This window comes from Dromiciops gliroides, chromosome 4, assembly GCF_019393635.1.
Source record: "Dromiciops gliroides isolate mDroGli1 chromosome 4, mDroGli1.pri, whole genome shotgun sequence".
Classification (NCBI taxonomy): Eukaryota; Metazoa; Chordata; class Mammalia; order Microbiotheria; family Microbiotheriidae; genus Dromiciops; species Dromiciops gliroides.
The window spans coordinates 271,341,967-271,357,982 of NC_057864.1; the positions used below are offsets into that span (position 1 = coordinate 271,341,967).

Genomic DNA, 16,016 nt, shown 5'->3' on the forward strand with positions numbered 1-16,016 from the left:
AGTATTTTCTGTGTCAATCGTGCTGTAACACTCTCCCCCCCAGCTAAATGTTCCACATCCTCCCTGGGGAAGTCTGTAATCTGCCCCAGCTGTAGCTGCTGAGATCCAACTAATTTCCAGGAGCTGGAGGAGGCAAAAGAAGAAATACACCATGGTCTCAACTCTTTCTGGCTTCAAATTTATAATCCAGGTGTAGCTCTTCCTGAAGTCCATGTAATCAGCCCTATCTTTCCCATACCCTTCTCCAGACTCATCACCTCCCTTCTAGCTGGATAGTCTTAGGCAAGTCACTTCCTTTTTCAGGGTATGTTTCCTTGTCTATAAAATGAGGGGGGTTGGGTAGGCGAGCCCTAAGAATCAAGGATTCTGTCACACCTCTGGCTTTAATCTTTTGACCCCATTATTTCATTAACCCAGCACAAACAAAACAAAACAAACAAAACAAAAAACAAACCCAGAACTTAGGGACAATGCAACAAGGCAAAAGAGAAAAGAAAAGAATTTAATTCCTACAGGGTGTAAGGCACTGGTATGAAATATTAAAAAATCCAGGTTGAATGTGCTTTTCACCCCACTCTGAAAAGTCTCTTCCCCCCACCCCACCCCCATTTGGAGTAGCCTCATAAAATCAAAATTGCTTTTTTTGTATCTATTGGGGTTGCATTTAGAGGGGAAAAAAGGTAGAGAATTATACATTCTAGAAAGAAAGAAAGAAAGAAAGAAAGAAAGAAAGAAAGAAAGAAAGAAAGAAAGAAAGAAAGAAAGAAAGAAAGAAAGCTGAGAGAATATTTATATTGGGAACCATCCCCCTCCAGCCATTATGTAAACAGTAATGTGAAGTGAAAGATTAAGTAAAATTAACTGTCACAGAAAAGATGGGGGGTCCTTAGTTATTCCTCTGGAAAGAATTACACTCTTGCACACAGTCCAATTAGGATTAAAAAGGTCTTTTATTTGGCGCTAGAGAAAGTGACCAACTCAAAGACTTAGCCTCAAGGGGAGGAAATGGCTTAGAAATATCTTCTAGAACAGAAGGAAGACAAAAGCTTTTATAGAGTAAAGATGGGGTGACCACCTAAAAAGGGAAAGTTCCTTTTTGGTGTGGGGTGGGGAAAGCTTGGATGCTTGTCATATTCCTGAGAGTCAGGGGATTTTTTTTTGAAATGATGGTCCTGACCTTTGGGGTGATCTCTGTCTCCTAGTTCCAGGGTCAGGTAGTAGCCACACCTAAGTGACTCTCCTGCTATAGAATTTTACCTTCCCTTACATCTAGGCGTGTCTGTCCTGATATCTAGTTGGCCAATCTAAATTTTAATAGTCCCTTTGGTTTTGCTTCTCACTGGAGAAACTTCTCCCAACTTATCCTAAGCCCCCATGTCATTAACTAAACAACTGTTTACCACCCTATCCACCACTATTACACTTATTTGGCCCTACAAGATTGGACTTTAATAAGTAATACTGAAAGGACATAATATACACACAAAAACTAGGTAACCCTCATGAAAACTTAGACTTCCCTTGACCTCTACTTCTAAATATTGGTAAGTTTCTTCTTACCTTGCTTTACAATAAATTCTAACAAAATAGTGCACAGACAATTATTTGTTTGGGAAAATGGTTTTCTCCTGAAACTGTCTCTTGAGTTATAAGTCAATGGCTATTTTAAAGGAGAATTTTCAAAGTTAATCTTGAGTTATTTTCCTTGAGAGATTAAAAGTAATCTTTTTTTTTTAACATGAGTAAAAACCATGATTGAGTAATATATCACAGAGGGAAATGAGGCATTTCTTTCATTGAAATTTCTGGTTAACTGAAAGCTAAACAGCCATTTTTTTTTTATTGAAAATTTCTCTACAATATTATCAGACCTACTTTCCTGCCTAAATCCCATGGAGTGAATATAACTGAATATTTTTTTCTTTTGTTGAGTACTGTTAAGAGCATCAGAAGAGGTGTAAAACATTTGAATCTATACTGAACCTAATGTATCATCTAGTAATTTTTTAAAATAAATTTTATTATTATCCTATTTGGTCATGATGTGTAACTTTCTCCCAACAGTAGGATGCAGAAAATTTGGGATTAATTGTAGCATAATAGAGGAACTAGTGTTAAATTTGGGAATGGGGGAATGTTGGGGAAGGGCACAAGCATTTCTTGAGTGTCTACTACATGCCAAACACTCTGCTAAACACTTTACAAATATTATCTCATTTGATCCTCACAACAACCTTGTGAGGTAAATGCTATTATCATACACATTTTATAGTTGACCTGAGCTTGAATCACTGCTCTACCTCTTAGTGTTTGTGTGATGTTGGAGTAAGTCACTTAACTGCCCTGGGCTTCAATTTCTGCTCTGGTAAAAAATACAGGGATAAAGGGGTGGGGAAAGGGAAGAGATTCATTAACCTTGAAGTCTCTTCTGGCTCTAAATTTAGTTGTTGGTAAATTTGAATAAAAATGAACATCATCTAGGATTCTTCGACCCTAAGTAATGTGGGGGTTCTACTTAAATGAAATTTTATAGTAAATCAATGTAAAGATTAGGTTTTCTGATTTACAGTAAAGGAATAATATGTACTAGGTATTGATACTAGCAAGACTGCAGGAATATATCTTAGTATTTCTGAGGGCATGACTGTGGATACAAGTACAATTAATTGTGCTCTTTAGAACTCTTGTATACAAGCATTTTTTTTTTTTTTAGTGAGGCAATTGGGGTTAAGTGACTTGCCCAGGGTCACACAGCTAGTAAGTGTTAAGTGTCTGAGGCCAGATTTGAACTCAGGTACTCCTGACTCCAGGGCCAGTGCTCTATCCACTGCGACACTAGCTGCCCCTCTTTAGAACTCTTGTAATATTCAGCTCATGTGTTTAAAAACCAAGTTTGAATCAATCTTGAAGAACTCCATTGAAGCTTTTATATTTTCAGGAACTGGTGGTGGCTTTCTTGGACTACCAGGCTGAAGGAATTTCTGGATCCTGGGAGCTTGCTGACTCTAGCTTTAAACTCCTAAAATGAAAAAAATTACATGACTTATAAATGAAGCAATTAGCCTTGCACACTGGAGCAGGGCCCAGGGTTGCTCTTGCCAAGACCCTTGGAAGCTATTTCATCCTGGGGGAGAGCCATGGTGAGCATTTTCAACCTGTGGGCACTGATGTTTGAAAGTTCTTAAGAACTCCCTGTTCTCCAAATGTGTAAGTCCTGCTTTTCAGTTATTTAATATATGAAGAAACAGCCTTCTCTTTTCAAAAATATACATCCCATGTAGGTTTATTCCCCCTTAATTGCTTATATAGATTAGCTCAAAGCTAAATTGGAAGTGGCAACTTGAGCACCAATTAGCCTTCATCCCCAAGAGCATGTGGGTTCATGTTATACTTCTAACACATACTAGCTGTGTGACTCTGAGCAAGTCACTTAACCTCCTATGTCACACACACACCCCCAACAGTGTTCTGTAGCTATAAGCTACAGAGTTAGCATTGATTTTCATGATGAGTTGAGTTTGCCCAATGCAATTTCCCTATACCAATGAATAACAACCTCAAGACCACTCCTGCCTACAATAAAAACAGCTACATAGGAAATCTGAAAGGAAAGCTTTAGCAAAATTGAATAGATTGTAAGCCCCTGAAAGGCAAAGACCATGACACTCATTTTTATATTTCTCTGCCTCTACTCCCAGAGATTAGCACAGTACTTTGTGCATACTAGGTGCTAAATATTGATTTATTAGTGAATAAATTAATAAATTTATCTCATTTAGGGCCTAATTCTAGCATGCCTTCCATTAAAATCATCCTCCGTTTGCTCAAAGTTTTGTGGAGGAGACTAATAATTCTCAAAAGCCCTATTAGTAAAATGAAAGTTTTAGGAGGTCCCACCAAGTGGGAAAGGCTGTGAGCTCTGGACCTGGTCCTGGGCAGCAACTCATGAAGGCCGGCTATGAAGGAGGCTTAGGAAGAAAAATAGAGTTAGAATCAGTAGAGAAAGGACCCACACAAAGGAAATCCAGATCTTTAAGTCAATTAATTAGCAAGTATGTATTAATCATTTATTGTGTTCTAGGTACTACACTAGAACTCTGGAGATACCAAGAAAAAAAAAATGGTCCCTGCTTCCATTTAAAGGTAAAGATAATAATGTAAATCAATGGGTAAGTACAAGATATAAGGTGACTTTTTTTTTTCAGGGAAATGAGGATTAAGTGACTTGCCCAGGGTCACACAGTTAGTGTTAAGCATCTGAGGGCAGATATGAACTCAGGTCCTTCTGAATCCAGGACCAGTGCTTTATCCACTGCACCACCTAGCTGCCCCATATGGTGACCATTTTTGATGGAATTACCTGCAGCTTAGGGAATGCAGAGAGAATTCCAGACTTGAGTTCTTCAGTCAGTAGGATGATTTCAAATAGCTGTACATCTGCCCAGCTGAACTGGTTGCCAACAAGATAATTTTTCCCATGGTCTTTAATGCCTGTAGGACCAGTGACAAGGAGAGAAGGAAAAGAATGTATGGGAATATAGGGCACATTATTTGTATTATAATGGAAAGAGCAAAAATATACAGAAGAAAACACCATGTAGTATGAGATACAGAGCAATTGTATTGCTACCTTGTTAGTTATTTAGGAAACAAGCATTTATCAAGCATGGCATAGATTAGATATAGTGCTAAGTGATGGGCACATAAAGAAAGGCAAAAAAAGGTCCTTCTATCAAGGATCTCAGTCTAATGGAGGAGACAACAGTGAAACCACCACACACAAACAAGCTATCGACACGATAAATTTAGGGTTGTCTCAGGAGAAAGGCATCAAATAAGGGGAGCTGGAAAAAAGGCTGTTTGCAAAAGTCTTTAGCTGGAACACAGAAGAAGCCAGGAGGCAGAGATGAGGGTGGAGAGAGTTTCTGGCATGGGAGGCAACCAGTGAAAATTCCCAAGAGTCAGGGAATGGTGAGTCTCCTGTTCAGAACAGCACGGAGGCCAGTCACTGAATCTCAGAATGGTTGAGGTGGAGGTCAGGAGAAATAAGGTGTGAGAAGATAGGAAAGGTAGGAAGGGGTAAGAGATTTAAAAGTCAAACAGAGAATTTTACATCTGATCCTGGAAGAAATAAGGATCTATGGGAGTTTTTTTGAATAGGAGAGGGACATGGTCAGACTAACACTTAAGGAAGATTATTTTGACAGCTGAGTGTAAGATGAACCGGAATGGAGTGACGACTCAGAGAGACCAACCAACTGGCTACTGTACTTGTCCAGGCATTAAGTACCTTATAAAAGTATACAGTATTACGAAAGAAATTTTTTCTAAACAAAGGATTTGGGTCAAGACTTAGGAAACCTGGATTTCTTTTTTGACTGTAGTACTCACTAGACTAGTACTCACTAGACACTTAGGCCTGAGACACCCCTGTTGTGGGTTAAGGTATAAACCCCTTGGTGTAATATCTTTTTCAAGTTTGATCAGACACTTAAGTTTGTTCACTCACTGCCCATTATATTTTCAGATTCACTCTGCCCATTATACTTTCAGATTTTCTCAGAAGGGTTATCGTGAGGATCAAATGAGATAATATTTGTAACGCTCTTAGCACAATGCCTGGAACATAGTGTCATATAAACGTTAGCTATTATTATTACTAGAATTCAAAATGCTCAGTGAGTTTCTCATGGTGTCACTGCACACCAAATGCTTAAACTCTTGATTTCCATTTGGCTTAAATTCTATTTTAAAATGTATTCAAGGGGCGGCTAGGTGGCACAGTGGATAAAGCACTGGCCCTGGATTCAGGAGTTCCTGAGTTCAAATGTGGCCTCAAACACTTGACACTTGCTAGCTGTGTGACCTTGGGTAAGTCACTTAACCCACATTGCCCTGCAAAAAAAAAAAAAAACCAAGCAAAAAAATGTATTCAAAAAAGCAATAATGCAAATGCAAACAAAAATATATGTAGTTTTGTGTGGTGATGATAAAACCAAGAAGCACAGATACACACACACAAGCAATAACATACAATAAGGCAGATGATAGCAATGAATTCAGGGCCACATTCAATTCAATGACTGTTTAATCAATAACACAGAACTCCAAGCAGTATTATTTAACAGCAGTTGCCTTGTAAGCAATAACCTACAGGCAGTCAGGTTGTATATTTGGAAGCCTACAGGAGGCACTAAGTTGGCCATAAAAGGGAATCTCAGTGGAGGAAAAAACCCAACAAATCCTAGATTGAGGGGAAGATATTTTTCAACTGAAAGAAAATATCCTTAAGCTTAAGGAAAGACACAAAACTTCAAAAATAAAATTTACAAATCCCGAGGACAAGATAAGGTCTCTTCTAGCTATGGCAATCAATGAAACACAAGACATCTCCTAGACCCAAGTTACAGCAGAATGATTCCCTTTTTTGGTCATTCTTCTTTATCCATATTATGAGCCCGGTGGGATCATTGTGGACCACATTCTTAGGTCATATTGACAACCTACTTTTAAGAGTTGTAGGTTATTGAGACAGTGAGGTTTCTAAAATGTTTTGCTAACAAAACACCTTTTTTCCCCACCAATGACCATAACCTCAAATATTTTTAAATAGATTTTCTCCTATGAATAATTCTGTGAATTATCTGTCACCATGAACTGAAACTGACAGACTCATGGATAAATATCCTCTCCACTGTGACAGAGTTCTAGGCAATTTGCATAACAAACACAAAATTTGTGTAACAAGTCTGGTACAACAGATTTTTTCTTTTTCAGACATTATTCAACATTAAATGCTTCTTACCTGCATGGTACCTATGTGGCACAGTGGATAGAGTACCAGGCCTGGACTGAGGAAGACTCATATTCCTGAGTTCAAATCTAGCCTTAGACACTAGCTGTATGACCCTGGGTAGGTCACCTCACTGTGTTTGCCTTAGTTTCTTTATCTATAAAATGAGCTGTAGAGGGAAATGGCGAACCATTCTAGTATCCTTGCCAAGAAAACCCCAAATGGTGTCATGGAGAGTCAGACATGACTGAATGATAATCCATGGCATTGTGTAAGGTAATAGGGATACAAAGGGAAAAAGTAATCTTATTTCTGCCATCCAGGAGCTTGTAAAAAACCATGAGAAGAATATTTCTATGTCCCTAGACAAATGTAATGCACAGTATATGTTCTTCTTTTTTTTAATCCTTTAATCATTCATTCATCTATTCATTTATTTATTTATTCATTCATTAAATTATTTATTTTTTGTTCGTTTATACAGTATATGTTCTTAAAGTACAATGAATAGTTGTGCAAAACATTCACTTCACTGACACACAGAATTATATGTAAGATTTAGTTGTGCAAGGAGCCTGGAGATCACCTAGCCCAACTACCTTATTTTTCAGGTCAACAAAACAAGCTCACTGAGGTTAAAGTGACTTGCCTAAGGTGTATCTTACATTTACCCAAGGTCTTCCTGACTCCAAGCCCAGCATTCTATCCACCATATGTTGCCACCTTACTTTGTGAAGTTTAGGAAACTGGAGTCCATGATAAGTAAGTGATATGCCCATATTTCCACAAGGAATAAGTGTCAGAGGCAGAATCTGAACTCAGATCATCTGTCTGCAGAGCCAATGATCTTTCTTCTGCACCATGGTGCCTCCAATGTTTCTGCATTGTCATGTATTTGCTAAGAATGAAGTAGAGAAGGTACTTATAATTTCAGTGACTCTACAGGCAGATCAGACACTACCTCATTATTCCATACCTTCTCATACACTGGGAAGAATCTTTCAGTGATTCTCTCAATGATGTAGTTGAAATTCTTTTGTTTTTCTTCAGGCAAAGAAAATGGAAAGTACAGAATCATTTCATTCAGATCCCTCATCCCTTCCACATACATGTCAATACTGAAAAAGAAAAAAATGACATAAATGAAAATATGATTACTAGGGGAAATGACTGAAGAAGCATTTAATAATATCTGACATAGAAAAAAGCTTTAAATTTTGCAAAGCACTTTGCCTACATTATTTCATTTGAGCCTTTCAATACTATAAGCTAGGTACTGCTGGTATTATTATCCTCATTTTAAAACTAAAGAAACTGAAGTTCAGACAATGACTTGTCTAGGGTCACACAGCTAGTATGTGTCAGCGGCAAGGTTTGAACCTAGTCTTCCTGTTATCATCATTGTTGTTTAGTCATTTCAGTTGTGTCCAGCTCTTTGGGGTTTTCTTGGCAGAAGTACTGGAGCGGGTTTACCATCCCCTTCTCCAGCATTTTTTTTTTTTTTAGTGAGGCAATTGGGGTTAAGTGACTTGCCCAGGATCACAAGTGTTAAGTGTCTGAGGCCAGATTTGAACAAAGGTACTCCTGACTCCAGGGCTAGTGCTCTATCCACTGTGCCACCTAGCTGCCCCTTCCAGCTTATTTTAAAGATGATGAAACAGGCAAACAGGGTTAAGTGACTTGCCCAGGGTCATTGTTCATATGTGTCTGAGGCCAGATTTGAGCTCAGGAAGATGAGTCTTCCTGACTCCAGGCCCAGCACTCTCTCCACTGTGCCACCTAGCCAGCCTGATTCCAGGTCTAGTATATATCCTAGATTTGTCGCTTGTCATCTGTGTGACCTTGGGTGAGTCACTTAAATTTTCTGTGCCATAGTTTCCCCATCTGTAAAAGGAAGTGTTTGGACTAGAAGACTCCTAAGGTCTCTTCCTGCTCTAAATCTATGATGATGCCATCTATTATTCCACACTTCACTTTATTCCTCCCTAAAAGGCAGGTCCCTCAGTGTCCCACTACCTAAAACCAAAGTGGTTTTTTTTTTTCCCTGAAAAGAATGCTTATTCCCCAGATATGTTAAGAAATACAGACCTCAAAAGATGTAAATTTCAGCACTTGATAAATGTAGAGAACACAATGCCCCAAGAAATATACAGTATTCGAACAAGCCAGGAAATGGTCAACTGGGCAAAGAAAGGCTAAAATTGACTCTACTAATTTAGTGGCAATAATGAAGTGACCTGGAAAGTAGGGACACTTCCTATAGGGGAGTCTCTACAGTTTTGAGGTTCCTTAGGGACTGCCCCAGGCAAAAGGAAGCCTGATTCCCTTCCCCTACCCACTTCCTCCTCATGTAGCTAGGCAGAATCAATGCCTACTGCTTGTTGCAATGGCTACTGGAGAGGGAATGTGTGCTGAGTTTCTGCAACAGGAGGATAGGTGCAAGGCCCAAGCCCATGGATTTCTTTGTATGACCTATGGAATATGAGGGCTCTAAGGTGGGTATTTAGTGAATGTATAGTGTAGACTTATTCATTGAGGAGAAGTAAAGAGCAGGGATCTTTAGCCTTTTATGTGTCATAAGCCACTTTGGTACTCTGGTTAAGCCTATGGACCCTTTCTCAGATTAATGCTTTGAATAGATAAAATAAAATACATAGAATTACAAAGGAAGTCAATTATGTTGAAGTACAGGTATAAAATTAAAGAAAACAACAACAAAAACTTCATGGACTCCAGGTTAAGAACCACTCATTATGGAGCCTTGGAATTAGGTGACCCATGTTCAGGTCCCTGTGTTTGGGTTACATCTCTGACACATACTGGTTGTATGACTCTAGACAAGTCACTAAAAGCAACTCTCTAAGATTCTAAGTCATAGTTGTTGCTGACTTGTATTGTTAGAAGGGATTTCCTTACCCAAATTCCCTCTGCCAATGAAATCATAGGTCAGGCCAAAATTGTAACATTCATGCCACCAGGGACTTGCCCAAAGACCTCTTGGAGAAGCTTTGAATACTTGCTATACCTTGAAGAACAGAGCTACCTACAGGAAAGGAATTAATTTAAAATTGTTGCCTCTCTTGAAACAGATCTATTGATTTCAAGAGCACTCATCACTGGCAATTCAAATTGAATAGGATAATTAACTCCTTTGAACCTCAGTTTCCTCATCTGTAAAATAAGGGGGTTGGACTCTTTCAACTCTACATCTATGATCTGATTATGTTGAACACTTTCTGCTTTTTCTCTAATCCAGAGATTTTTAACCTTCATGAACCCCATCAGCAATCTAGTTAAGCCTATATGTACCCTTTCTCAGAATCATATTTTTAATGCATAAAACAAAATACATAAGATTACAAAGGAAACCAACTAAATTGAAATACAGTTATTGAAATATTTAAATTAGCAAGATCACAAACCCCCAGGATAAGGACTCTTCCCATCTATCATATATATGTTAAGGACAAGATACAAGATTGGCAGCTAGGATCTCCTTTAGAATAGAAAAAAAAAGCTTGATTCAGGGCTTTAAAAACATCAAGCTCTGTTTTAAAGGACCATTTTCACTTGGTTCAGACAACTTTGCTACTCCCCAAATGATAGAGATACCCACTACAAGGCCAACCTCAGTCCAAGAGCATCTCAGAAGGGGAAAGGAAGTTAGAAAATTTTATGTATTCTTAACATGCTGCTAAAAGCATTATTGCTTTTATACAATAAAGAGCATAACTGTTTAAGACAATCCATTGGAAGACAGAGGTTGTAATGAATAAATAACAAGCCTTGGAGTCAGGCTCTCCCAGGTTCAAGTCTTGCCCTTGAACTCTACTGGCCAAATGACCCAGGACAAATCAGTTGCCAATCTCAATTATTAAGAAGAAATTTCCTAAAATGAACAAGGTGGTTTCTATGTTCTATTATTAGCATGCAATGGTTACTGTACAATGCTCTCTCCTTCAGGTCCTTTCCATACAAGTTGTATTTTGCAGCTATGTATTTCAGGATAGCTCTGGATTGTACAATATACATTCCATCCATTTCTACCATTGGCACTTGTTGATACATTAGCTTTCCACCTAAAAACAGAAAGAGAAGTCAAGTCAGTAGCTTATTCCCCTTCACTTTATTTATTTATTTATTTATTTATTTTGGTGAGTCAGTTGAGGTTAAGTGGCTTTCCCAGGGTCACACAGCTAGTAAGTATTAAGTGTCTTAGGCCGGATTTGAACTCAGGTCCTCCTGATTCCAGGGCTGGTGTTTTATCTACTGGGCCACCTAGCTGCCCCACTCCCCTTCACTTTTACATATAACATATTAATACTCTGTTTAATTGTGGTAAATGATAAGTAAACTATATGATGGACATTCTTCAGTTTTTGGAGCAGTTAACAGACAAACCTCAGAATGTTTAACAAGATGGCCATAAGTTTTTCACTATAGGCTCTTTTTTTTTTTTTTTTTTGCATAAGCAGCTATCCTGAAGGCAGGAACTATATTTGTGATTTTACAGAAATAAAGTAGTACCACAGAATACTGTATTTCTGCTTTGAGTAGTTATGATTAAATCTTTAATCAGTTTTTCAATTATATTCTCTCCCTTTTATAAAAAAATTAAGTGGCCATTTATAGATTTGCTGATGTACATTGTGTTTTGTTAGTTTGTTTTTTATACTGACAATGTTTAAACCTATGGATTTAATGACTAAGAAGTAGAAGGAAATCCCTGAAAATAAGTTGGGGACTCATATGAGAGCAAACTATCCCAAAACTTTTGATTTACTAGATGCTTATTATGTTAGTAAATAAAGATTTAATCTGATTATTTTCTGTTTAACTTTTATAAGTAAGATATGTAGAAATGGGTGGTTTTCATTAAGTAAAATTTATTTGCAGAATTTAAAACTAAGTCCTTTTGGTACCATAAGAGGGTAATGCTGTGCTTGTATCAGTAACAGATCGGATTTATTTCTCTAGAGACTTGTTGTAATTATATGACTTACTAACATTTGTCAAAGTATGGGCTTTATTGTCACTTTAAAAACCTATTAGGGGGGGCAGCTAGATGGCGCAGTGGTTAAAGCACCGGCCCTGGACTCAGGAGTACCTGAGTTCAAATCCGGCCTCAGACACTTGACATTTACTAGCTGTGTGACCGTGGGCAAGTCACTTAACCCCCGTTGCCTAAAAAAACAAACAAACAAACAAAAAAAACCTATTAGGGGGCAGCTAGGTGGTGCAGTGGATAAGACACCAGCCCTGGATTCAGGAGGAGTTCAAGTCTGGCCTCAGATGCTTGACACTTACTAGCTGTGTGACCTTGGGCAAGTCACTTAACCTTCATTGCCCCACCCCCTCCAAAAAAAATTATTAAAGAATTACCATAAAACAAAAAAAAATGCATACTCTTTTTTTTTTTTTTGCGGGGCAATGGGGGTTAAGTGACTTGCCCAGGGTCACACAGCTAGTAAGTGTCAAGTGTCTGAGGCCAGATTTGAACTCAGGTCCTCCTGACCCCAGGGCCGGTGCTCTATCCACTGTGCCACCTAGCCACCCCCCCCCTGCCAAATATTGGATTTTAAACCTGAGTTATACCATAATCCTGACTTTGTTACTTGTGACTATATGACCTTGGTAATCTCAATTAACTTCCCTGAGCCTCAGTTTCCTCATTTGTAAAATGTGAAGACTATACTAGATGAATGTGCCTATGACTTTTGCAATAACCTCCCAACAGGAACCTCTTGACCATTCCTTCCAACATACCATAAGAAAGAGATTTTTCTGAAATATAGATTTGATCATGTTCTTGCATGAAAAAGACTGATTGGTCCCTACTGTCTCCTGAATAAATTCCAAACTACCTCCTCCCCCAGTCCCAATCTAGATACCAATGGACTTTTCCAAACTCATTTCTTACTTGTTGTTTAGTCATTTTTTAGTCATGGCCAACTCTTTGTGATCCCTTTTGGGGTTTTCTTGATAAAGATAGTGGAGTGGCTTGCCATTTCCTTCTCCACTCATTTTATAGATGAGGAAACAGACTCAGGGTTAAGTGACTTGCTCAGGGTCACATAGTTAGTGTGTGTCTGAGGCCAGATTTGAACTCAGAAAAGGGAGTCTACCTAACTCTAGGCATGGCACTCTATTGTTCCACCTAGTAAAGTCAAACACATACAGAAAGGGATCCCTGTGGTCTACATATTGACTTAGAAAACCACAAATTAAAGTCATTTGTATTGTATTTTTTATTTATTTTCTTAAATATTTCCCAATTACTTTTTTTTTTTTGGTGAGGCAATTGGGGTTAAGTGACTTGCCCAGGATCACACAGCTAGTAAGTGTCAAGTGTCTGAGGCTGAATTTGAACTCAGGTCCTCCTGACTCCAGGTCCAGTGCTCTATCCACTGCACCACCTAGCTGCCCCCCAATTACATTCTAATCTATTTTCTGCCAGGAATTTGACACCTCTTCACTACACTAACCCATGATTTACTTCCCAAACCCTACCCAGACTTTTGTGCCTTATTCCTGAAATGCTCTTCCCTATTATCTCCTCCTACTATTGACATCCTACCCATCAGGGAAGATCCAACTCCAACACCACTTCCTCCCTATGGTCTTCTATGAAACTTCCTCATATCACACAGTACCTTGTACTCCTCTTATGAACCATTTTAGTGAGGAGGAAATTGAGACTGGAAATTTAGTGACTTGCTCAGGATCACACAGCACAAAGACCACACAGCCAGTGTTTGAGGAAAGATTTGAAGGCAATGGTAGTTAATCTAATCTTCATGGACCAGAACAACTCAACAGCAAGGCTTTGAACTCACCCTTAATTAAATTCTCAAAATCTTCAGGTGTTTCTAAAAATACTTCTTCATACTAGAAAGAAGGACATAGGAGGATATCAGAGCAATGGAATCATAAAATATTAGCATTGGGAGGGAACTTAGAGATCACTATAGGTAACTAGATGGTATAATGGGTAGAGCACAAGAGGAGAAGTCAGAATGACCTGAATTCAAATCCTGACTTAGGTACATATTTATGACATGGATAACCCTGGGCTAGTCATTTAACTTCTCTGGGCTTCAGTTTTCTCATCTGCCAACGTGAGATGTTTGGAATAAACAACCTCCAAGATTACTTCCAGTTCTGAATCTATGATTCTATGATGTTCTCATCCAACATTTCTCAGACTTTTTATTCTCAGAATCCCCTTTTGCATTCTTTTGTTTGTTTGTTTGTTTGTTGGGATTTTTTTTTTGCAGGGCAATGAGGGTTAAGTGACTTGCCCAGGGTCACACAGCTAGTGTCAAGTGTCTGAGGTCAGATTTTAATTCAGGTCCTCCTGAATCCAGGGCTGGTGCTTTATCCACTGTGCCACCTAGCTGCACCCGCCTTTGCATTCTTAATGTAACATTTTTTAGGGGAAGCAATCAGGGTTAAGTGACTTACCCAAGGTCATACAGCCAGTAGCTGTCTGAGGTCAGATTTGAACTCAGGTGTTCCTGACTGCAAGGTCAGCGCTCTACTACCTAGCTGCCTTAATGTAATATTTTTGAGGACCCATCCAAAGAGCTTGTGTTTATGTGGGTTCTATTGATATTTTCAACATTGACATTAAAATAGGTAAATTTTAATATACTTTAATTTAATTCATTTAAAATAACAATAATATCCTATTACAAATTAACCTGTGTGTCCATACAGGGTCCCCTTAAAACCTATGCAGGGCTTTATACCTGCCCTAGGTTGTAGGTACAATAGAAAGAACCTTTCAGTATTTAAAAAGAAGTTTGTTCAAGTTTACAGTAACCACAGTATACATCTGTTCACAACATATAGTATTTTCAATCCTGTGACAGAGTGGGGTCCTATGGTTAACAGAACTGAGATACCTCAGATTCTAGGATGCAGGCAGAGCTAGAAAGGAGATTGGAGATGATCTTGTCTAATGTCATTTGACAGGAGAGGAAAATGAACGCCAGAGAGGTGAAGTGATTTACCAACATCAGTGAGGAAGGAAAAGATCATTCATTACCAACTGAAAAATCTTTATAAAATTTTCTAGCATATCAGTCTAAATTATTAATGTTTAAAAGTTTAGAAACTTCACACAGACTTAAGGAAGGCCTTGTATACAAGAAACCTGAACCTTCCCCAATCCTGAGCAAATTCTTTTTTTTTAAAGTCCACAACAATGAAGATTGCTTAAATCTCTTTAGAAACTAACACAACCTCTGTTCCTTGGTATTTTGCAATTCTCCAAAATGTTGAGCTTTTAAATTAATAACAACACTAAACAATAATAGTCTATTAGTGAAATGAGTCAGAACTAGCATTGTTAAAGCATAGAAAACTTTTTTTAATGAGTCATTACAGTATAGGCAAAGATCACAGAATCATAGAATGTTAAAACTAGAGCTCTCAGAGAAAATCAAATCCACCTCTGCTATTTCACAAATGATGAAAGGGAATCTCAGAGATGCAAGGAAGTTTGCCTAAGGCCATATAGCTAGCTGGTAGTTTCACCAGGACTTAAACAGGCATCTGCTGAATCCAAGTCCAGTGATCTTTCCACTAGGCTCTGATTCTACTTTCAGAAGGACTCCATCAGCATTTAATTACCAAAATAAACTTGTCCTTCAAATTGTTCCTATGGCTTAGTTCACTATTTAAAAAAAAAAAGAAAAGATGGTCACCACAATGATTAGACCCCTTTTTTGGAGGGAGTCATTCAACGAGTCCATATGACTTCTCCACTAGTAAATATTCACTTAGTCTGAAGAAAGAGAATAAATCTAAGAAATTCAACATCTACCTCCACACCAGCAGCTGCCAGGAGCCAGCGCACTGATTCCATTCTGCCTCTTCCATTGAAGTAATAAAGTTTGGGCTTCCCAGCCATGATTTTCAATTCCTGGTTTTCTGAAAAAACAACAGAGAACAATCTGACTACGACCTGGGTATCCAAGCTGTCTTTCACTCCACTGAGAATATAGGAGGAAAGTTCAAACACCACAGGCCAATGATTCAGAGGGCAGGGAGGGGAGGGAGAAGAGGGAGGAGAATCCTGTGAAGGGCAGGAGTCAGACCTCCCATTTTCTCCCAAAGACAGGCTGAAGACAACTGGACATGGATCTAGTAAACCGATGGAAATGTATTTGGGACTTTGCTGAGTAGTAACTGATCAGCTTAACCTGATCCACAGAGG

The 16,016-nt window shown here is 38.5% G+C and overlaps 1 protein-coding gene across 1 annotated transcript; it reads right to left on the reverse strand.

Annotated features, from left to right (window-relative positions):
- Positions 1-2,854: 2,854 nt before the first annotated feature.
- Positions 2,855-15,792, reverse strand: LOC122725830 (glutathione S-transferase 3-like). The gene is made up of 6 exons (XM_043963156.1): positions 15,624-15,792; positions 13,630-13,681; positions 10,740-10,872; positions 7,770-7,911; positions 4,361-4,491; positions 2,855-3,019 (listed from the first exon to the last, which is right to left on the reverse strand). Exons 1-5 carry the CDS (start codon positions 15,708-15,710, stop codon positions 4,408-4,410), a joined length of 498 nt encoding a protein of 165 aa, XP_043819091.1. The 5' UTR covers positions 15,711-15,792; the 3' UTR covers positions 2,855-3,019; positions 4,361-4,407.
- Positions 15,793-16,016: the final 224 nt, after the last annotated feature.